Source organism: Agelaius tricolor, unplaced genomic scaffold (genome assembly GCF_023055355.1).
Source record: "Agelaius tricolor isolate 1412-34295 unplaced genomic scaffold, bAgeTri1.0.p SCAF_75, whole genome shotgun sequence".
Classification (NCBI taxonomy): Eukaryota; Metazoa; Chordata; class Aves; order Passeriformes; family Icteridae; genus Agelaius; species Agelaius tricolor.
In genome coordinates this window covers 411,214-434,954 of record NW_027269335.1, presented here as the reverse complement: position 1 = coordinate 434,954, position 23,741 = coordinate 411,214, and the positions used below count along the sequence as shown (strand labels likewise).

Here is a 23,741-nt window from a genome sequence, read left to right as displayed (position 1 = left end):
ATCATTAAACCAAAATACAGTCCCCTGGGATTTTACATGGGGTTCCTGTAACCAACCAACCCTCCTGATAGGTGACTCCAGGGAAGGAATCAGCTGATTTTACATGGGGTTCCTGGTAGGTGAGTCCAGGGAAGGAATCACTTGATTTTACATGGGGTTCCTGTAACCAACTAATCCTCCTGGCAGGTGACTCCAGGGAAGGAATCAGCTGATTTTACATGGGGTTCCTGTAGCCAGCCAGCCCTCAGGAGCTGTTTCCCCTCAGAGCACCACGAGGTGACTTCCAAGCCCAAACCCGCGTCTCCCAACCATGCAGGCGCCAGACCTGGCGGAACAGCAGCTCCTGCTCCGCCTGCCTCTGCCCGGCCTCCAGCTCCTGCTGGGGCTCTGCCTCCTCCTCGTCGCTCTCGATGGGCTCCTGTTTGACCTGCACCAGGCTGGCCAGCGCTGGGGGCTCCTTGTGGCCCGCGGCCCGCTCGCCGTAGGGCTCCTCCAGCAGCGCCTGGTGCTCGCGCAGCTCCTCTTCCGTCTCCTCGGGGTGGCTCTCATGCTGCCGCGCTGGCTCGGCGGGCTTGGAGATGATCTGAAAGAAACACAAACCCATCAGAGCTGCCTCCCACCGTGGGGAAAGCGCGCTCTGCTCTCCAGGCTGGCGGGAAGGAGCAGCTCTGAGTTATTGTGTATTAAGGTCAGGGTAACCCTGGCATCGAGGGCTCCCAAATCCCTTGTCCCGAGTGATGACACCCCCTTATTTTCCACTTCATCCTCTCTCTGAAGGAATAAGAGCCTCTTGTTCCTGCACATCTGCAGATGCTACTCCATTCACAAACCCACAGAGCAGCCATCGAGATGTTTGGCAATTAAATTCTGAAAGAATACGGGGGACACAAACCCTCCAAAGGGGCTTTTGCTGCCTGTTTGCTCAACATCACCTCAAATCACTCCCTGAATTTTTTCTGTGAGTCTGAAATAATGATTACTTGAAATTCTGTACTCTTATGGAGCTGGTTAAGAGGAAGGTCAGGACATGCAGCTGAGAGCAAACCTCAAGAGCAGCATTGTTCTAACCTGACCTTCCTAAGCAGACACAGTAAACATCTCAGAGAAGAGCTCCTAAACCTAAAGGAACAATTTAATTTTCACTGTAATTCACTCAGGCTTTTTGTAAGTTCTTTGGCAAGATAAAATTCACAGTTCTGTGTCTCAGACTGCTTACGATTTTTATTTGGGATATAAAAAAAAACCCCAAATGTGACCTGTTTTCAACTCCAGAGTAGGAAAACCAATCCATTTCCTCCCTTTCAAAGAGCTCAGGCTGCCCCTGTTTCACAGGCTTATAAAGAAACTGCTGCACTTTGAAAGTTGTCAGGGCAAGGTTTAATGAGGATTAGGTCATCGGTATGGTAAGCAATATTGATTTTAAATCTAATAAAGCTAAATCAAAACATGGTTATTGAACACATGCAGGAGGAGGGACTATTTGTCAGTAACTTGCTCTTTGAAGAACAGTGGCTCCAATCTGGAGCTAAGCCTTTTTCTCCCCCAAAAGCAGGAAAGAAGGCTCTGCCATATAACCTAAGCAAGGCAGAGGGGCAGGAATGGAGTTGAATCTGGCAAGGGACATGAAGAAAGAAAAGAGGAAGGCTAAGGAGATCCTGGTGCCACTGCTGAATGAGGGAAGGCACCTGGTGGCACATGAGATAGAATTAATGCCTTTTTTAAGACAATCCTTCAGGAATCTCTGAAACTCTGACATCAGAGGAAAAGTCTTGAACGAGGAAAACTTCCCTTGGTGAAGGAATTACCACTTAAAAGACCTGGACATCCTTAAGTCCATGGGACTCTCATAGGTTGCACTCACAGGTGATGGGACAGAAGGCCATGGGCACAAATTAAAATTCATAAAATTCTTTCTGAACACAATAAAACTTTTTTTTTTTCCCTGTGAGGTTGGTCAAACACTTGAACAGGTTCTTCATAGAGGTTTTGGAATCTCCATCCTTGGAGATCCTTGGGCAACCTGTTAGAGGGAGGACATTGCCTTCAGTGACCTCAGGAGGTCCCTGCAAAGATTCAGGGATCAAAACCCCTCAAGGATTTTTGTGAGGTTCCCCTGCCCCCCCCCCCAGTTTAATTCCTTATAACACACACTGAATAACCAAACCACATTAAGCTAAAAGTTCTTCTACCAATTTTCTTTAAGCCCTCTTAGGCTTGATGAATATTATCTGTTTTAAAGATAATTAAATTATCATAAAGCATCTGCTGCTTGTTTTGGTTTTTTTTTTTTTCCTGCTTGGATCGAAGGTCTCAAGCTTTTGAACTTAATGCCTTTTGAACTTCTGAACTGCACGAGGTAATTGCTGGGAAAAATAACTTACAGTGCCACTGTCATACCTAATGGGAATGAGAGGCAGTGTAGTTCCCTGGAAGTTTTAAATTATTCCTACTCCTTAAAAATGTAGGAATTAAATGACAGCCACGGTGAAGGCTGAGAAGACCAAGTGGTCAATGGCAAGGACATTTCAGACATTCTGTCTGCAAAGGGAATCTCCTGGCCTGCCACTAGTTCCAGTTGTTGCAAAGGAAGATTTTGCACAGAAGACACTTTCTTACAACAAATTCCACATAAAACACTCAGTATCTGCATGCCAGGCCCATCCAAACTCCCTAAAAACCTTCCATGTGTGCAGTTTTACGAGCACGTGCTCGTGCCATTTAAAATCCGAGGGAATAAAAGTGCGAGGGGCTGGCTGGAATGGTAGCACTGAGAATGCTTGTAAATATATCTGAAATAGTAAGCACAAAGCACCATAAATAACCTCTCCATCCCTTAATTAGCTGTCTGGCTTCCTCTGCCACGAGGTTACTCCTCTGTTTTCATACCCAGTGGCCTCTGGCTGTCACAAGCTGCCACCATAAACCTCTGGTAAAGGCACTGCCTCTCCAGCCCCGGGCAGACAACGACTTCACTCCGGAATAAATTACAGCTCTCTAGTCACAAGCATTTTTAAAAGGCTCCATGCAGCTGGCAAGATTTCTCCTCCACAGCTTTGAAATACAAAGAACAGAAATTAAAAAAAAAAAAATCAAACCCAAAAAACAAACCAAACAAAAACCAACCAAACAAACAAAAAACCCCCACCAAAACACAACAGCAACAACAACAACAACAAAAAACCCAACAAAAAAAACAAACAAAAAACCCCCACCAAAAAACAAAAAACAAAACAAAAAAAAACCCAAAAGAACAAAAAATAAACCCCAAAACCAAAGTCCAAAAAAAACCCCAAAAAACCAAAAAAAGAAACAAAAAAACACCACAGCAAAAAAGAAAAAAAAACCCACAGAGCGAAGTCAGGTCATAAATACAGGGGAAACCAAAGAGTTCATCATTTTTCTGTGGAACATTTCATGAGGGGAAGAAAAGCTATATTTTTCACTAGTGACATTTCAGCTAGCATTGGGTTTGTCCAGTAGATGTGATAAATAGAACCACAGAGTCATTAAGGATGGAGAAGATCTCCAAGACCATCAAATCCAACCTCTGACCATCGCCATGCCCATCACTCCATACCATCCTCTCCAGGACACCTTTCTCCACAGTGGCAAATTCCTGGGACACTGAAGACCTTGAAAGTCCTACCAACAGCTTAGAGACATCTATTTACAGATCAGAGATCAATGAGGAGTTCCCAGCAGAAAAATCATGGAACCCCAGAATGGTTTGGGCTGGATGGGACCCTGATCCCCATCAATGGGGTGGCACCAGGGGTCAGAAAGCCAGAGGAAGAGAGGAGCCAGGAAGCAAAGGAGGATGTCAGCTCAGCCCTGACCATGCCAGGATGTGCAGAAGCCAACAGAACCCTCCCTTTCCTCCCTCTGGAGGTGAAGGATGAACTCAAGGAAGAAACAGAACAAGTCTTGGACAGCTGGAGACACAGCTTTGATGAAAATGAGTAAAACACAGCAAAAAGGCTGAACTCGTTTGACTCGACATGGCTCTTCCCATGTTCCCTTTGGGTTCTGATTTTTAACTTTTATGGACTAAGGAGAAACACGAGATGATAAGGGATGATGGGGAGAGGCTGACTTGGGCACCAGAGTACCTGGCACAGCCTTCTGCAGCAGCCAAAGCCTACAGAAATCTCTTGATTTGTTTGTTTGTTTTTTTTTTCCCCTGCAGTGATGCGACAGCAGGGGAAAAACAACTGTCTGAGCAGGCTCAGCCCTACAGCTGGAAGGACCAGGAGACTGTGGAGCTTTTGTGCTTGGAGGAGAGGGAACAACCCACCTGCAAGGCTGGATGGGGCTTGGAGCAAATCTTCTTCTGATATTACAAATCACAGAATCCTTAAGGTTCGAAAAGCCCTCTCACACAATCGAGTCCAACTGTTCTCCCAGCACTGCCAAAGCCAGCCCAAAACCCTGTCCCCAAGTGCCACATCCACAGGCTGTCTGAACACTTCCAGGGATGGTGACTGCCTGGGCAGCCTGTGCCACTGCCTGAGCACCCCTTCAATGCAGAAATTTTTTCTGATCTTTTCCAAACTGAATCTCCCCTGGCACTTCCCTGTCGAACACTAAACATGCAAAAAAGGTGGGAAACAGAAGCACAGGCTGATGGTGGAATATCAGCTCAATGAGAATCACAGAATGGTCTGGGTTAGAAGGGATCTTAAAGTCCATCCCATTCCACCCCTGCCATTCCAGGGACACCTTCCACTCTTCCAGGTTGCTCCAAGCCCCATCCAGCCTGGCCTGGGAGACTTCCAGGGATCCAGGGGCAGCCACAGCTACTCAGATGATCATTCTTAATATTTTCATGTAAAACAACAAGTTTTTCCTTAGTTGCCTTCCTGGAAACAGCAAGACTTGTTTTGGCTGCAGTCCCCTCAGAAATTTCATCTGCTGCAGACACCTAGCAGGGAACGTTTAGGGCCAAAATCTCAACATTTGGAAAATCACATGGAATTAAGAAAAGCCTGATTTATGAGTATATAAACATATAAAATACTTCAGGAGTATTATTTACGGGAAATCCGCAAATAAAAAAATTAACAGGCAGTGCTAGCAGTCCTGGTTAAGAATGAAATAATCTTTTATTTTATTTTTAGTCCTGCCCTTAACTCTCCTACACACACGAGGGCCCTAAAATATCCCCAATCTGGGAAAAGTCTTTTCCTGTGTCAGCACTTGGATGCTATCCCATGGGATAAATCTGCCACACGCACGCAGCACTAGCACTGAAGTGATTTTAACTCATGACTCCTATAAATCAAACACAGGGAAATCAGATTAATTGAACCCTCTCTGCCTGATTTTGCTGTGAAGAGCAATGGACAAAGCTGGAAGTCAGAGTGCTCCAGTGGCTCTCCAGCTCCTGGGAGGTCCAGAAGAAAGTCTGAATGAGCTCAGTGGATACGTCACATCCAAGGCTTTGGAAAAGCTTTAAAATCCTTCACGCAAAAAATCCCTCCAGCTGACAACTTCCCTGAACAAAGAACCCCAGCTCCCTGCCCCACACCCCATGGCCCTGGTCCCAGGGAGTGTTTGGAGGGGGAGGAAATGGGATCCCTGTGGAGCAGCAGCTCCCCAGGGCCCCGTGTGCGGGGCTGAGCCGGGGCCAGGGCTGGCACCCGCGGTGGCAGTGCTCCAGGAGGACAGCATTGACGTCAGTGACTTGTGTAACCATCCTGCCTCAGCCCGGGCCACAAACAAGGGTTTGGGGGTGGTGTGTGTGGGTGGGGGGGTTGTGGCTTCTTCCACTCTTTGATCCAGCCCTTGGCAGTTGTGTTTTCTCACAGGACTGGAACGGTGGAAATATTTGGAGGCACCTCTGCTGCATATGGAACAGCAGCGATCTGAACGGCTGCCTGCCACGGGCTTGTCCTGAGCCACAGAGCTGCTGCTGGAATTGCTGCTGTCCTAAGGAGAGCCTCCACTGGAACTCCTTGGGAGGAGTGTTTAGAAAGCCTCAAACCAGAACAAATCCCAGAACAGTTTGGGTGGGATCTTAGAGATGATGCAGTTCTACCCCCTGCCATAGGCAGGGACACCTCCCACTATCCCAGGCTGCTCCAAGCCCCATCCAACCTAGCCTTGGACATTCACAGGGATCCAGGGGCAGCCACAGCTGCTCTGGGCACCCTGTGTAGGACCTCACCACCTTGCCAGGGAAAAATTCCTAATTCCCAATATCCCATCCATCCCTGCTCTCTGGCAGTGGGAAGCCATTCCCTATGTCCTGTCCCTCCATGCCTTGTCCCCAGTCCCTCTCCAGCTTTCCTGGAGCGCCTTTAGGCCCTGGGAGGGGCTCTGAGCTCTCCCTGGAGCCTTCTCTTCTGCAGGTGAACGCCCCTAAGTCTCTCAGCCTTTCAGCAAATGTTTCAGTGTATCTGAGTAACTTCCCTCACAAATACATCCTGGTGTTGTCATGCCTGAGAGAGGTCCAAGGATGACAGTCCCAGGGACGTTGGAAGTAGAGCCCACAAACACACCTGCACCAGAGACCCCAAAATGGTGCACTTGAGGCTGCTGTGGAGGAAAAAAGGCATTGAAAGCTCTGTGCCCACCTTGTTGATGTGCAGCTGCTGCTGCTGGAACTGCTGTTTGTGTTTCTCCAGGAACTGCTGGTGCTGCTGCTGGATCACCAGCTGCTGGAGGGCCTGGGCGTTCTGGGGCAGGGGAGCAGACTGGGTGCGCCCCAGCGGGCGGTGCTGCCGCAGCTTGTGGATCGAAGGGGAGACCCTGTCTCCACCCACCAGGGGCTGTGCATGCAGGGGCAGTCCTGAAAGATACCAGTCTGAAGATAATATGGAGGAAAAAACAGCAGAGGAGAAACGAAAGGAAGAAGAAAGGAAGGGAGAAAACGGCTGTTGAGTAACGCTGACGGTGACAGTGATACCACGTCAAACCCAGCCACCTCGCCATCTACAGCTGGAGCTGCCTTGAGAGAGAGCAGATAAATTAATCACCACTGCACACAGCAATGCTTTGCTTGGTTTGAGTTCTGGATCTGCTTGGTGACTCAGAGACCCTCTGGAAACATCTCATTTCTTGAAACCAGCAACACCTTACTGACCTTTCTGTCACTACAGGAGACCACATTGGTCTGCAGTTTAAACCTCCCAGCTCACCTTGGTTTAGGGGCTGATCCCAGGTTCAATTCAAGCTGCACAAACCAGCTGCCTCCCTAGCATGGCTAGGGCTGCAGTCACCTTTGGGCAAGAAGCCCTTTGCTCTCCTCAGGCTTTGGTTTAGGAGAGGGAGAAGCTGCCCAGAAGTCAGCAGCCAGCTGGATGCTCAGCATTATAAACACCTCGGCAGTTGTGTCCCAGGATGTGACCTCCTTTCTCACCAATTCACAAAACTGCCCTAGTGGAAGGAGCTGACTCATGGGAAAGCCTCTTTTCTTGGTAGACTTAGAGAGTTTTTCCCATTCTCTGTTTTTTCTGAAAGGGATCATGTGAAAGGGTATTTGATTTTATAAATGCATGTTCCCGCAGGTGTCGGTGTGCACACACTCAGGTCTGTGTATGAACACACAGATAATTGGGAAAGATGTGTTCCTCTTGCCTGAGAGCACAGCTCCTCCTCCCAAAAGTTCCAATCAGACAACAGAGCTTGCAGAGGATATTTTGGAAGACTACCTTCCTCCAAGGCAATGGCCAAGTTGCTCCTGGGGAAAGCTTTCCAGGAGACACCATGTTCACAGAATCCTGGAACAGTTGGGCTTGGGAGGGACCTTAAAACTCATCTCATTCCACCCTCTCCCATGGGCAGGGACACCTTCCACTATCCCAGGCTGCTCCAAGCCCTGAGTATGCTCCATCAGGAATAAGGAACATCAGAACATGTACCAGAACATGGAGGATACTATCTGGAGTAACCATTCTCAAGAGGAATGGCACAGCTAAGGAATTCTAGTGCAGCTTCCCAAACTGGCCATGTCTACCTTCCAGCCCAAAGAGAGCCATCACAGCTAATTCTGCAGCTCTCAGGGGACTATCTCCAGAGCTCAAGGCTCTCCAGCACAATCCTAATAAACTCCACTTTATTTCCAAGGAGTTTCCAAATCTTAGCTGCAGCTTGGCAGCCAGTGCACTCAAGGCTTTGGGGAGTACGTGTGAGCTCGCTGCCTCTCAGCTGCTGCCTCTGGAACGTGTGTTTGTCCCTGTTTCCCTGTGCTGACTCTTTCTCCTGAGTGCTGGGCTGTAACACGTTGTACTCGCTCAGGAAGCCCTGCACGGAGCAGGTGGAGTAGAAGGAATTTGCTTGGAAACAAACACAGAATGCTGGAAACTGAGGGAAGCAAACACCACACCTCTCTGCAGCAGCCTCCCCATATCTGTGTGCTCCCAAGCTTATCCCAACCCTGTGGATATTCCTGGGGTTTGGAAGTACAACCAGCCATAAGCTGCAATGAGCTGCAGGGGCTGACACCTCCCAAGAACTTCCAACAGAAATGGAAGGAAAGGAAGGAAAACCAGCACATCAGTAACTGAGGCAGAACATCCTTTGTCCCAGCACCACACACAGGAAACCAGGAACACATCCCAGTGGGAATTATTGCTTTGAATCCAGCTTATTTATAGCTACAGGCCTTCCCACAGGTAGCTCATTCTGAAAAGGCAGCACCGGGAGTGACTCACGGCCATTAACATCCTGCAAAGGGAATGCACACAAACAAATACAATCTGCTGGCAGGCAGCTGCCTGTGCCATGGCTCTGCTGTTTATATTAATGATGGAAAGGAAGTGTTTTAACCTGTGATTTTCTAAGGAAAATTTTAATTTTCTAAGGAATTCTAAGGAAGTGCTTTAACCTGTGATTTTCTAAGGAAAATTTTAATTTTCTAAGGAAGTGTTTGAACCTGTGATTTTCTAAGTGCGTGCTTTCGTATTTTCATGGAATAAAAACCATCCATGGAAAACAGGAGTTGTTAAGATGCAATGGTTTTGCCCTCACTTTGATCTGAACTAGTCAGAACTCTAAACAAAACAGAGTTCTCAACTTTTACCAACCAACCTTTGCTGTCCTGATGGAATAACAGGATTTATTTTCATCTCACCAAAATGAGGTGGGAGATCTGATTTTGGAAAAATCACCACTAATTAATGAATCAATAAACCAAGGTTTTATGTTCTACCTGCAGGGTGTACAGGTGATGCAGGGCCTAGAGGCTGCCTTGACAACAGCCCAACAGATCCCTGCTGGTTTCCTCTCTTTTCCAGGTGCCCGAGTGCTGCCCCTGGAGCGCTCACCTGTGACCAGAGGCGTTTGTGCAGTTGGCTGTTCCAGTAGGACCATGTGCTGCAGGAGAGGGTTGTGTGCAGTTCCCCCATCCCTCTCCAACGTTGTAGTGCTCAGGTAGGGAGTGAGGTGAGTTCCAGGGAATAAGGAGATCCGCTGCTGTAAGGCTGGGATTGCGAGCCTCTCTGCGTCCTGCTGCGCTTGGCCCGCCTGCAAACGCACAGCCACAGGGGTTAGGAGACATCCCAGAGGCTGATCCCAGCCCCACTGACATCCCAGAGGCTGATCCCAGCCCCACTGACATCCCAGAGGCTGATCCCTGCCATCCCAGAGGCTGATCCCAGCCCCACTGACATCCCAGAGGCTGATCCCTGCCATCCCAGAGGCTGATCCCTGCCATCCCAGCCCCTGACCCAGCCCCAGTCCCATCCCAGAGGCTGATCCCAGCCGCAGTGCCATCCCAGAGGCTGATCCCTGCCACCCCAGAAGCTGATCCCTGCCATCCCAGAGGCTGATCCCTGCCATCCCAGAGGCTGATCCCTGCCATCCCAGCCCCTGACCCAGCCCCAGTGCCACCCCAGAGGCTGATCCCTGCCATCCCAGCCCCTGAGCCAGCCCCACTCACGCTGGAGGGTCCCGTGGCAGGCAGTCCCAGGGTGATGTTGGGCAGGGAGGGCGAGGTGTAGAGCGGGAGCTGCGTCACGGAGCCCTCACGGTTGACGAGCCTGTGAGCCAGGCTGGTCTGGAAAGGAGAGGGAGAACCTGGTGAGAGCCCATCCCAGAGCCCATCCCCATCCCCAGGGCACAGCACTCACCAGGACAGGGCAGCAGGAGGGGACACAGTCTCCAGAAGTGCACAGACACCCCAGCAATGCCAGCCTGGGCATCCCTAGGAGCAGTGTCCATACACTCCTGGAGCTCTGGCAGCCTCAGGGCTGTGCCCATTCCCTGGGGAGCCTGGCAGTGCCAGCACCCTCTGGGAGAAGAACCTGATCTACCTCCCCTGGAACAGCTACGTGCTACTCCCTTGGTACTTGCCCTTCTCAAGCATTTTTAAAGGTAAAACCAATTATCTTAAAAAAAAAAAAAAAAGCTTTACAATTGGTGTTTTTCTCTTTAGCAAATAACAGACAATTTATGTTATTTACTAGCGTGTGTTAGCATAAATCAGACTTCAAAAGCCCATGCAAAAGCCTCAAGGTTGCATTTATGGAGCTATTTCCTGATTTTCAGGGTGAAATGCAAGATTTGCTCAGTTATCTTACAGGCATTTGAAGCAAGAACACTTTAGCAAAAATACCTTTAATTTCTAAACAAGACTGATTTGAAATACGCACTAGAAAGCCCATTATAAAAATTACAATAACGTGCCCAATTTTCCTGTTAGGAAACCAGGGTTCTGATCACCCTGAGGTCTCTGCAGGTGATTTTCCAACGTAAATAGAATTCAGATTTTGAGAAGACTTCTGCAGAAGCCTGTTAAACTCAGGTGCTGCTGTGAAAAAGTGGATTTTGTTTAACTCAATATTCTGTTAAGGGGCAATCTGTACCTAAGTCGTGGCTGTCCCACCCCGGAATTGTTCAAGGCCAGGCTGTTCCACCTCCTGCAATGGGCAGCGACACCTTCCACTATCTCAGGGTTCTCCAAGCCCAAAATCCAGCCTGACTGTGGACACTTCCAGGGATGAGGCAGCCACAGCTTCTCTGGGCAGCCTGTGCCTTATTTTTAACAGACTCATTGTAAAAAAACTTCGTTTTTCTCTCTAATCTAAAGTGACTCTCCATGTGATTATTTGTACCCACACACTTCTCTTTCCAAGTGATTTTTGAACACTCCTGGCAATTTTGCTTTAATTTAAATTACATAATGTCAGTGTGCCATTGAAAATAAGATACTTATTGTCAGCAGAGGAATGAAATATTTTACTGATATCATAAATGAAACAAAACTACATTCATTTTCCCTTTGAACAATCAATACTCTGGAGTTGTGCCTCAAAGCCTCTCCTGGGGATTTGATATAGAAAACAGAGGAGAGAAGAACACAGCAGCTTGATGCTCTGAGCATATGGGATTTGGCAGCATTATCACCACTTTAAACACACAGCTCCCATCTCTGGGCTGAATTGCACACAGCCATTTTTGAATGCACAGTCTGCAGCTGTACTCCAGGAGTTTTTATAGCCTTGTACCAATTGCAATGGCAGGGAATGCTGTGTGCCTTTCAGAGAGGGAAAAACCTTTAAAAACAGTATTTCAAAGCAGAAAGTGTCTGCTTTAAAGGAAGCAGGGCTGCAGTCTTTCCCCACTGAAGGCACTCAAATAATGAACTTGGGCACCATCTTCCAACACACCTGGTTCAAGGGCTGATGCAGCAAACTAAGAAGCAGTGAGATATACTTCTCATTTAAAATGAAACATGAAGCTAAGAACAAAACACAACCTTATCTTTTCAGAAACACTCATATATTTCCAAACATTTAATGGTGAGAACTTGGGAAGTCTTGGTCCATTTTGGTATTATAGAATCTCCAACACCTGAGCCCCCAGGTCATACAATTCCTACTGAGGAAGAGGATTTTAAAGGCACCAAACCCCACTTATTTTTTCCCCAAATACAGGCCAGTGGATCAGCTGGGATCACATGACATGAATGCTGAGTTATTTTTCTTTGGGAAAGGGGAAAGGCTTGGGCAGGACAGGGTTTTTTTTCCAGATCATTTGTACTGCTTGTGCCTCAGCCTAAGTCACAAAATTACAGCTGCACTACAAGCAGTTGATGGAAAGACTTTTTCCTGTGGTCAGTGTCCATTTGATTAGGTGTTGGTGGTCTAGTCCCAGATGATCAGCTCTAATTATTAAGTTGAAAAATCAAACGGATGAGGAGGATGCTCCAGCTTTACATTTCCCTGCAGGAGGCTCACTCTGACCTCATGGAATATTTTGGGCTGGAAGGGACCTTAAAGACCACCTGATTCAAATCCCCTGCAGGGACTTTTGGGAAGCTGCCTGCTCTGTTTATGTCACCAAAAAATTGTCAAACCCACTCGTTTTTCCATCAGCAGCAACTGGGAATTTGCAGTTTGCTAAGGACAGACAAGACTGATCAGCAAAACCAAAACTCAGTGCTCATCCTCCTGGGCCAAGTGAAGCCCCCACCTCCCACCATCTTAATCTTCACACTAATCACCTAAATCTGTAAGGTTTGCTATAGATTAGAGTGGCTGGAACGTGTGCTGCATCATTTGGCAGGGCAGAGGGTGGAGAAGGAGGCATGTTCCCCTTATTAAATACTGTTACACTACATTAGAAATAAAAATAAAGTGCAAATCTGTACAAAACTAGAAAGCAATAAGGACTGACATTTCCACCATCAGAAGGCCTTTTCAATTCTAAAGGAATATTTGTGGAGAACAAGCCCCAGCCTGTTTTTGGAGCCCTGGTGTTAAGACAGACTCTATTCATGGGGGGAACAGCTAATGGGAAGCTGGATGAAAAGAAATGCACCAGTAACATCAGACAACCACACTGGTTTTCTAGAGGCACAGTTTGTAGTGGGAGCCAGCTCACATGGCCCAGACCCCTTGGAAAAGCTTGGCTCCCAGATTCCTGAACACAGGAGCTGCTGTGCTCAATCCAACCCCACCTCACCCTGCCCTGGGCATCCAGCAATGCCTCAAGTGATGGTGAAAGTTTATGGGATTATAAACCAGCACAAGGCACCAAGCTTTCAGATCCCCAGTTGTGGAGGAAAAGTTTAAATCCATCCCCTTTAATCCAATTATGGTTTGGGCATATTTAGACCATCCTACTGCACACAATAAATCCACCCTATGTATAGGAATAAAGCCCCAAACACTAAAATACTTGCATTTGACCTTGCTGAATCCCTTCATTTTTACTTTCTCCTCACTACAAAACCACTGCAAGCTACCACAAGCTGCCTGTGAGCTGGTCCAAAGCAGATTTAATAAACAGATAAGGCATCCTCCAGGCTGAGAGGTAATTCCCAAAGTCTGCTCCAAGTCACAAGTCGGGCTTTTCCTTTTGTGTGGTTTAGTTCTCAAACTCTCCCAGAGCTGAGGGGTGTCACAAAGCAGAGGGAAGGGGGGCTCTGTACCTCTGCCTGGATACTGGTGACTGATCCTGCAATTCCATTCTCAGTGCTGATGTTGTTGGAGCTGTTGTTCGGAGAGCTGGGACCAGATCCAGGAGCGCTGTTGCACGCAGAGTCTGAAAAACACATCCCAAACCAACGTTTAACATTAGAAACCATCTCTGTGATGGTATTTACACAGATAACAACCCCTCAAGTTTTGTTTTGGATGAAAGCAGCCCTTCTCCTCCTCCTCCTCCCCTTCTTCCCCCTAAATCTTCCCAGGGCTCTTAAAATACCAACAAATGGTATTTATACTCTTTCAAATGGTTTATCCAAGTACCCACTCAGCATATTTAAGTCTTCTCCCCATGGGGATTTCTCTTAGAGTGTATTAATAACTTGAAATATGATTGAAAGATAATAAAAGGCATGGAAGGTTTGAAGAGGCCAGACTGGAGGATGTCAGAGTTGTTCTGCTTCATTCTTCTGGAAGTGCCTCTCTCACTCTGTTTCTCTCTAACCCTAAAGACACCTCCTTGCATCAGACCTCCCTCAGAAGGTCTCTCACCTGCTCTATGGCACAGCTGCAAGTGTTCCTCCTTGTATTTGGGAAGGCTAATAACATTCAAACCCTTTCTTTTGAACTTTCCTCATGCCCAACCATTTGCAGCAGGAGAATCTCCCAGCAGCTGCAGTGGCTGAGGCTGCAGCAGGCTCCTCATTGCTCCAGGAGGAATAAAAGCTCATTTTTACAAGGGCCTGGAGGGACAGGACAGGGGGAATGGCTTCCCACTGCCACAGGGCAGGCTTAGAGGGGAATTGTAGGAAGGAATTCTTCTTTCTGAGGGTGATAAAGCCCTGGCACAGGGTGTCCAGAGAAACTGTGGCTGCCCCCATCCCTGGAAGTGCTCAAAATCAGGGTGGAGCAACCTGGTCAAGTGGAAAGTGTCCCACCAGAAGCCCCTGTGTTCTTCAGGGATTAAACATAATTTCTATTCCCCAAAGTGGGACTGTTTTTAAAACTTATTTTCCATTTAAAAGTCCCCTCCTACCATGACAACTCAGATACTTTTCTAACAAGCTCCAGGGTGGCTTCTTGAACTGTGTCCATGCCAGTGAGAAATGGGAGCTTCCACTGCCATTTCTGAAGTCACTGGAGGGAAAAATGGTCAGCCAGCAAAGGCTGATTTATCCCAGGAGCCACATGCCATATGCATTGTGTGAGTGAAGGAAATTGAATTTTCGGATCTGAAAGGCTGCCAGAACTCATGGAAAACACTCTCAGGCACAGGCTGGGATTTTTGGGGTGTCATGTGCAGGCCTAGGGTTGGACTGGATTATCCTTGTGGGTGCCTTCCAACTCGGGATATTTTATGATTCCACAACTTTCAGCTCTTGAAATCCTCCTTCCCTTCTGCAAACAGAGAGGCTCTGACCCAGAGAAGTGCTGAGGCACCCCAGGGTCACCCAAACCCACTCCCTTGTCTAAAGAGAGCTCACTTTGAGTTTGATGGAGTGATGATCATGTGTCTCAGAGCCAGACAAGCCTGGCAAAGCTGTCACTGGGTGGTACTTACACAGAGACATCCCTAGATGGTGCTAAGAATTAACTTTATGGTAATCTCATCACGTTCTTTGCTCTGATCCCACTTGCAAACTTTGGTTCTGGAAGGACAGGACTTTTCAACAAGAAACTGTCAGTTGAGTGATCAAAGAAAAGTTTTATCCAGCTGTATGTATAAAGATCCTGGGTCAAGAACCTTTCCCTATTTTCCATCCTAACTGAAACAGCTCCAGGTGTGTCCCAGGTCAAAGGGAGCAGAGATAGGAGCTGCGGATGGGGACAAGGCCTGACCTCAGCCTCCCCCAGCTGGACAATTCCAGTGCCCTCAGCTGGGTTCCAGCACTGCTGAAGCACACAAAGGAGACATTTGTGGAAGGGAGAAGGGGCTGAAGGATTGAGGCATTGTCACTTACCCGCCGTACCTGTGACGTCCAGCGGGCGCTTCTTGAGCGCCGTCACCACGGGCCCGTCCTTCCTGCGCAGGAGGGGGCTGCTCCTCCTCTCTGCCACCTTCTGCTTTAGCCTGGAGCGCAGCTTCAGGTTGGGCTCAGAGGCTGCCCAGGAAAGGAAACAGTGTTAGGAGTGTCTCAGCTGTGTTTTACTCAGCCTGCAGCTGAGCTGAGCTGAGTTTTGTTGAGTTGAGTTGAGCTGAGCTGAGCTGAGTTGGCCGCAGTCGAGCATTTGCAGGAAGCTAAATTAAATGAAGTCATTTGCTAACACAGATTTTTAATGTAACAAACAGGTCCCAGCCCATGCAACATCTGAATTCAACAATAACAACAACAGGCATTTGAATTAAAAATGTAATAATCATCCTGCAAAGTCTTCTCTGAGCAAAGACACAGACTCGGGATTAGTGCAGTTTCCCACCTCTGCCCAACCTGCTCCCAACCCAGTGGCAAACCCAGCTGATGGGATCCAGCAGAGGAATGGCTGAGCCAGCTGAGATGCTGCTGTTGGTAATCTCTGATGTGCTGCTGGAACAGACAGCTCCACACCCTCAAGTCATCCAACCCCTGAGGGAGGGACGCCAGGGCACGGGAAAAGAAAACACCAAAATCAAACCCCACAAGCAAATCAGGTGATTGTCTCCCTGCTGGGTCCTTGTGTCAGCTGGAGCCAGTGTCAACTCAAGGGAAAGGGCATGAGAGTGTGGCCAAGGAAAGCCACAGCCAGGGAGGAGGAGGCTTGTTTGTTTGTTTGTTTGGGAAGCAACTTGGAGTTACATCATCACAGCCGCACAGTTCAACCCTATCTAACAGCACATCACACACCTGGGAAGTTCCAGACTGCCCAGGGCAGGTGTGGATGCATTTCCTGTGACCACAGCCTCGTGTATACCACATTTTTGAGAGACTCCCTCCAAAACAAAAATCCTGAGCTCCCAAAAAGCCAAGGCAGAGCTCCTGGGAAGCCCCAGCAGCCCTGGGGCCAGGACAGCGGTGACAGCGCACACATTATCAAACCTCCATCAGGGGCACAAAGCTTTAATTCAACACTGCTCCTGCAAGATGATTTCCTCTGGGAGCTTTCTGATCTCCTGAGCCCTGAGTGAAACACCTGCTGGAGGGTTTGAGGGCTCCTGACAGAGCTGAGTGAAGCAGCCCCATCCCTTCCCTTCCTCAACAGCCCCACACCACTTAATCCCTTTGAACCAGCAAATCCTGTGCTCACTCCATGAGCAACCAACACACTCCAGGGCCAATGATCTACATGTCTTTGGGAGAATTAAAACAGGGTTTACAAACTGATTTGAATTAACTCAGTCTGGCTGCAGCTATGTTTCCCTTGACCACCGGGTCACGTCGAAGATCAAGCCCGTCCACGTTAATTGCAGGGCTCGAAAAATCAGAAGGCTGATGAATTCAAGATCAAATGCTTGGAGTTAAGCCATCAACACAGTGCTTTGATGGAATTTTGGAGGGGAAGAAAAATTTTAAAAAGAAAGGAAAGAGCTTTTTTGTGAATGTTTTGGACAGAAAAACACCAGCAAGAGATAAAGGGAGCGCTAAAAAAAAAAGTGCTTCCTCAAGATGATGCTTCAAATGCTGAATGAAGTGCATTAGCAAGGGGGGAATTATCTTCCAGAGAGAGAATTTGCATTTAAAATGGCAGGGGACTGAATGCAAATCTGCTCCCAGGGTAATATTAAAGACTGGACCAGTTCAAACACAAGCTCAGGCTCCAAGCAGCAAATTCTCTGAGTTCTCTTCAAAACAGAAGTTGGCATGATTTTAAAAGCAGTGTTTGGGTACACACCTCATCCCACATCCTTACTTTCCCAGCTTTAATTTGTCCCAATTTCTGAGCATTAATAGCTGCCTGGATACCACACTCATGGCTGGAACAAGATGATCTCTAAGGTCCCCTCCAACAAAACCACTCTGGGATTCTGTGGAAGGGGAAGGTGCCACAGCTGGATGCTGATATGCCCCTTTTAAAGCAAGGAAATCTAAGACTATGCCACACCTGTTGGAAGGATCTGTCCCCTGACAAAGGAAAACATGGCAATAAAAACTGTATTTCAGCCCAAATTTTATTCCTGGTGTTCAGATGAGGGATGGTTTTTGTTAGGAACACAATTAATTAGGTGGCTTTTAAATACACAGAAGGAATCAGTTTGAAACACCTTAAAAACGGGCAGGGAAACAAAAGATTTGAGGTCACAGATGACCTAACACACCCCATATTTTAAGCCATAATAAAAACCTCCTTCCATATAACAAAGAGGAGAACAAACATAGAAGATGACAGCCTTCAAAGAGAAAATACCTCCAGCGTAAGTGATTGCCAAAGCAACGTATTGGAATTTGTCAGATTAATCTATTTTAAGGCAAAATCACTCTGTGTTTTCCCCTTCTGCTAGGGGATTGAGTTTCAAAACACCAAAAGGTCTATTTAAAGGCCTGCTCTGATTCTGTTGTTTATCCCTCAGATATAATCCCAAATCTAACATGGCATCAGGACCTCAGAGAGCATAATCCCTACACGGATTTAATTGGGTGCTCCAGAGCCCAAAGTAGGTGAATTAAAATTCAGCACAGCCTCAAACTCACAGAATTTACATAAAATCTCTTTTATAGTAAAATAATTTAGGCTTGTTCACATGGTTTTTTAAACTATTATATAATAAAAATATTTTAAAGCTGAAGAGAGCTATCTTTCACAAGTATAAAACAGGAATTTAACACAAAAGCACCAATACCTGACAGTCAATGTAGGCTCAATGCTGCCTCAGGAGTACCAATTCCACTGGAAATCTTCCCAAATTCACCCTGCCAGGCAATATGCCCAAAAAAAGGCTTGCTAACTGGAGTAAATTTAAAAACTGAAAACTAAACTACCAAACCTAAGTTAAAAAATTACTGCTCCTCTACATCTCCAGGTGAAGTATTTCAAACAAATGCCATAAAATTAGAAAAATTCCCCTCCAGCAAACAAATGAAGCCCATGCCCAAATCTGAATCAGCTCCCACAAAGCCAGTGGGATTTCTTAAGCACTGACATACCTAATTTTGCCTATAATAATGATTTATACAAAGAATATTTTGTTTTCCTCCAAATAAATTAATAACCAGAATATAAGCCAAAAGCTTCCCTGGTTTTCACAGGCTCCAAACCAAGTTACCCCTCTTACACATCACTGTGTGCAGCAGGATCCATGTAATCCAATTCTTCCAATATTTATGTCATTCCCATTGTTTTTTTTCCCCTAGAATTGCAGCCCCTAAGCTGCTGAACTAATTGGACATTAAATTTGTGGAAGTCAAAGCCCCACCAAGTCTTGGGCAGAGTTTGCCTTGTTCCCACTGTCCATCTACATTTGTGGAACAAAAGCAAACAGTGCAGCATGAAACCCTTGCTCCCAGCCCCTGAACATTTTCATTTCAGCAGGTGGGGACTGGAAAGGGATGTTATTTATTATTATTATTATTATTATTATTATTATTATTATTATTATTATTATTATTAAGTTCCAGACGAAGTTTAATAGGCAAAAGCCAACAGAATTATCTTGTCTCCCTTCTAACACCCATAAGAAAACTCCATGAGAGAGGGAACTTAAGCTGAAGGAGGGAAAGGGTTAGATGGGATATTGGGAATTAGGAATTGTTCCCTGGCAGGGTGGGCAGGCCCTGGCACAGGGTGCCCAGAGCAGCTGTGGCTGCCCCTGGATCCCTGGCAGTGCACAAGGCCAGGTTGGACACTGGGGCTTGGAGCAGCCTGGGATAGTGGAAGGGGTCCCTGCCCATGAATGGGAGCACCTAGGAGGAGGAGGGTGGGTTCCCTGAGTGACTGGGATCCCCCAAAGGTGACACTAAACTACAAGATTTTGTTTGGTCTCCTCCTGGAAGAGGTTTCTCTTCTGGTGTCTTCATGATTCCACAATTGTTAAGGCTGGACAAGACTTCTGAGATGACCAAGTGCAGCCATCAATCCATCATCCCCCAAACCCTGTCCCCCAGTGCCACATCCTGGAACACTTCCAGGGATGGTGATTCCACCCCTGCCCTGTGCAGCCGGTTCCATGCCTGAGCACCTTCCCAGGCAAGAAATCTTCCCCAATATCCAAGCTAAGTGTTATTTTTGGATCAGACAGACTGACATCCTCCAGTCTTTCCAGCAGGGATTTCTCTGGGGGTCAGGGCCTCCTCTCAGTGTGTGGGAAGCCAGGCTTCCATGCTGGCTGCAAGGACAATGTGGGTGGGAAGGCAGAGATGCTCTCGAACTGCAGTGACACTCCATGCCACACAGAGCTCCAAGATTTCCTCTGATTATACTCCTACATTACACCAGGGTTTCTGACTAGTCTATTTTCTTCCAAACAACCTTTTGTCCTAAAACAAACCACTCCAAACACTCCAATAATCAGAACCAGTTCAGAGGGACATTATGCTTTCCTCGACAAATGCAGCATTATAATTGTTGACAAATCCTATCATTTTCCCTTTTATTTCTTTCTAAATGCAACAAGTTCACACCAATTTCACCTGCTTAGCTGCAAATAATACCCAAACAACTCCAGTTTCCTGCAATACCAACAACCTCATGGGATGCTGGATGCTTTCCTCTCTCAGGCTCCTCTCTTTTGCATGGAAAAAGAACCATGGAGTCACAGAATCATTTAGGTTGGAAAAGCCCTCTAAGATCATCAAGTCCAAGAGGAAAAGCATGTTAAGAAGTGAAATAATTCCCTTTAAATCTTCATGATGGCAGTGGTGTCAGCTTTCTAAGTAACAGCATGTTCTAATACATCCACTGCTCAAATTTCAGAAAGCAGGGAATGCCATCAACAACCTCGTTCGTGGGGAGAAAACGAGGACAGGATTCCTTGGAAATGCAAAACTGAAAAGCTCTGCTAAAATCCACTTCAGCAACTCCAAGAAAGGTGTTGACAAACAGCTCTTGGGGTTAGCAAAACAGGCTGTCCCAACCCAGAGTCTAAAATCACTCCATAAGGATTCTCCAGAGATTTTCCTTAGAGGATCCCAGTGCAGCACATAATGGATGCTATTGTGTTTGGGAGACACCAACCTTGATCTGGGAGCAGAAGAGGTCACTTAGAATTTCCCCTCTCAAAAACTGTCAATAAAACTCTGACATTAAATCCTACACAGAACAAAATAAACTCCCCAGAAAGGGAAATAAAAATCCTTGTGCTAATCCAGGTATTTAACAGCAAAGGCAGGAGCAGCACCAACCAAACTGATCTAAGATCAGTGAAAAAAAGGAAGAGCCTCAAAGTGCTTAGAGAGAGGGAGCAGAGTGAAATCAATCCCCCAGCCAGGCTAAGAACAGGATTCAAGCAATTAGTAACTGCACCAGGAAAACAATTTCATGCTGAAACCAAACAGCCAAGAAACTGGAGCATAATTTAGGAAAACAAACCAGAGAGAGAGCTGGATTTCAGGGCATGGGAGGCATCAGGAGCACGCTGCAGGAGCTGACTCTTCCCCCTGCTGAAGGCTTTCAAGCACTCTGAAGATATCTTTCCTGAACATCCTCCCTCTCCCATAACCTGTGACCATCAGGATGCTTGAAATAAGATTAAAGACACAGAGTGTTGCTAAAATGCAGGGAAATGGTAAATTTGATGGAATCATGGAACTGTTTGGGTTGAAGGGACCTTAAAGCTCACCTTGTTCCAACCCTTGCCACAAGCAGGGACACCTTCCTCTATCCCAGTGTGCTCCAAGCCCTGTTCAACCTGGCCTGGACCACTTCTAGGGATGGTGAATATTTATTCTTCCCAAAAAATGTCTCAACCTGCAGGACACACTCCCAGCTCTGCAGACTGGGAGAAATGATAATTCCAACTGCCTTCCCACCACCCCCTAAGCCACCCTCTCCCCAGCAATGGTGCTGGTTGGATTCCAGCCCTGGTAATCAGAGCTGTATTGTGATGGGTTCTGTTATTTGAGCTGCAAATATTTAATCAAATTTAATAAAATTGGACTACACGATATGGCGGTTTTAAATTACCAACACAAAGCCAGAGCCTTGGCTGGTGCCAAAAATCTGAAAAGCTCACCCGTAATAAAGAACTTTATTTAGGATGGGCTCCAGCCTTCCCTGCCTTTTGTTTACACCAGACTGTTCAGGAGCCTTTCTTCTCCAAGCAACTTAACATTCTTGGCACTGGGAATTCTGCAGGATATTGCTGTGCCAGAGCCTGACGTGCTGTTGCGTTGAAAGGAAAATAAAAGAAAACAATGAAAAATAGAAAAAAATTCTCCCCTGAACCTCACAAAAGTGAACTCATTTGTATCCCAGACCAGTGCCCAGGAGATTGATGTGCTGGTGCCCAAAAAGAACAAGCACCAGCGTTCTGGCAAACCAAAAAATCAGCTGAACGTCCTCCTGCTGGAAAACAACAATGGGTTTGGTGGCTTGCACTTTTTAATAATGTGATTAGCTCCATTCATCATCCTTAATTCCCCCTGTCTGACAGCAGGAGCTCACCCAGCAGGAGCTTTGGTGAGATCCCAGTTTGGGAAGCAGCACAGGGTGGGTGAGATGTGCAGATGTCTTCCTTCTCCTGCAGGAATTCCCTTCCAGGACACTGGGAGCAAGAAGGGTGACTGCTGCTCAAAGCCAATCTGACAAGGTGCCCTGAGGTGATGAGCCAGGCAAGTTTGGGAGCATGTCAAAGCCCATTTCTGCTGTGGTAATGCTAACAGGGTAGGAAGGGATCACCTGGCACCACAAGGCATAGGAAAGAGCTAAAAATCTCTTGGAATCAGGCTGCCCACAGGCCCTAAGTGATAGGTTTGGTGCCAAGGGATGCTTCCCTGTGTGGAAACGCTGTGAAGCCCCAGGGCAGCCTGGAAGCTCTTCCATTTCCCAGGAGCAGAGAGGAAAGGATGCCCTGTCCTTCAGTAAATCCAGTTTTCTAAGCTCAGCTTTTGAGTCTTCCAGGAAGGGCAAAGCCAAAAGCCATAGCTCCAAAGCCACAGGGGCACCTTTTACTGGGGAAAACCCATATCCTGGAGCCAATTTTTGACTGGGTTCCTGTGCAGCTGAAGTGCTTGTTACTCATCAAGCAACCAACCCAAGGGGGGAACAGAGACAACTGCACAGATGGGACTCCATCCAGCAGGGCAGGTGCTACAGTTCCTAGTGAGACATTTCCAAAAGGGGAAAACTTCATCACTGAAAGGCTGGTCAGGCATCAGAACAGGCTGTCCAGGGCAGTGGTCAGTCACCATCACTGGAAGTGTTTAAAAAACCCATGAATGTGGCACTTGGGGCCAGGGGTTAGAGGCGGCCTTGGCAGTGCTAGTGGAAGGTGATCTTTGGATCTTTTCCAACCTTAATGATTGTGTGATCTTTTCAGAGAAGCTTTTTTTGTTGTCCTGAAGTGATTCCCAGCAGGGCCAGTGAGCAGAAGTGCTCCCTGAGAGAGGCTGAGCTCTCACAGCTGAGCTGTTCCCCGAAGGCAGCAGCAGCCCTGAGCTGGCCGGGTTGGGAGCCCAGGCTGTGCTGGCTCAGGCTTGTGCTACAGAGCTGAGGAGCACAGCCAAGCCAAACAACCTGGTTTACATAATACAGGCTTGAGGAGTAACTGACCTGCTCAGCCACCGTGCAGGGAGAAGCCAGACTGAAAGAGAACTGTCTAGGTGTGAACCAAACCCTCGCAGGAAGCCCTGGTGCTCGCCCTGGCACAAACCCCCTTATATACCCCAGGTACAAACTCACACATAAAATGCAAATCCCCCCAAGAAATGCACTTTTTCTTGGGGCTTTTCTCACTCAGCAAACACACTTGGGCTGGAGACACGCAGATCTCTGTGAGAGCTTTGGGTTTGGGAAAAACATCTCCCAAACTTTGAACACGTGGCTCTCACACACCCCAGAGCAGCCCCAGGCTCCCTGGAACACTGGGAGCACAGAGACAGGTGAAGGGGGAGCACATGGCAAGGGAAACAAAGCACAGCCTGGAATCCAGCTTTTGGCAGCATCCCTTCTTTTTCAGGAAGATCAGATCAGAGGGCTGAGCATGATGCAGGGACAGGCAGTGTGGGCAGGGAAGGGCAGCCCTACCTGTTTTTCTGAGTGGGAAGTCGTCTTTGGAATCGTACATCCCCAGGACTGGGTGGTTGTAGGTGCCGGAGACGCCGCTTTGGGGTGGGGAGCTCTGGTCCAGAGAGCTGTGCTGGGTCTTCCTGCACAGGAGGAAAGAGAAGAAGGGACAGGATTTACACTGGTGACACGCACAGGGGACGAACCTGCCACCTCAGGGAGTGGGGAAGGGGACAAAGGCAAAGGCAAAAGCTGTGAATCCCCAGGGCAGCCTGCAAGCTCTTCCATTTTCCAGGAGCA

The 23,741-nt window shown here is 47.4% G+C and overlaps 1 protein-coding gene across 10 annotated transcripts in view; it reads right to left on the bottom strand.

Annotated features, from left to right (window-relative positions):
• Nucleotides 1-23,741, bottom strand: part of HDAC4 (histone deacetylase 4) — a 182,519-nt gene that overhangs the window by 42,245 nt on the left and 116,533 nt on the right. For 5 of the 10 annotated variants that reach the window (XM_071418104.1, XM_071418105.1, XM_071418095.1 and 2 more), the window contains 7 exons: nt 23,463-23,584; nt 15,332-15,472; nt 13,376-13,488; nt 9,881-9,997; nt 9,267-9,465; nt 6,576-6,805; nt 326-583 (listed from right to left, as the gene is read on the bottom strand). In XM_071418104.1, coding sequence (XP_071274205.1) covers nt 326-583; nt 6,576-6,805; nt 9,267-9,465; nt 9,881-9,997; nt 13,376-13,488; nt 15,332-15,472; nt 23,463-23,584 — 1,180 coding nt within the window. The remainder of the gene's footprint in view (nt 1-325; nt 584-6,575; nt 6,806-9,266; nt 9,466-9,880; nt 9,998-13,375; nt 13,489-15,331; nt 15,473-23,462; nt 23,585-23,741) is intronic. The other 5 variants (XM_071418098.1, XM_071418100.1, XM_071418101.1 and 2 more) reach the window with 3 other exon arrangements.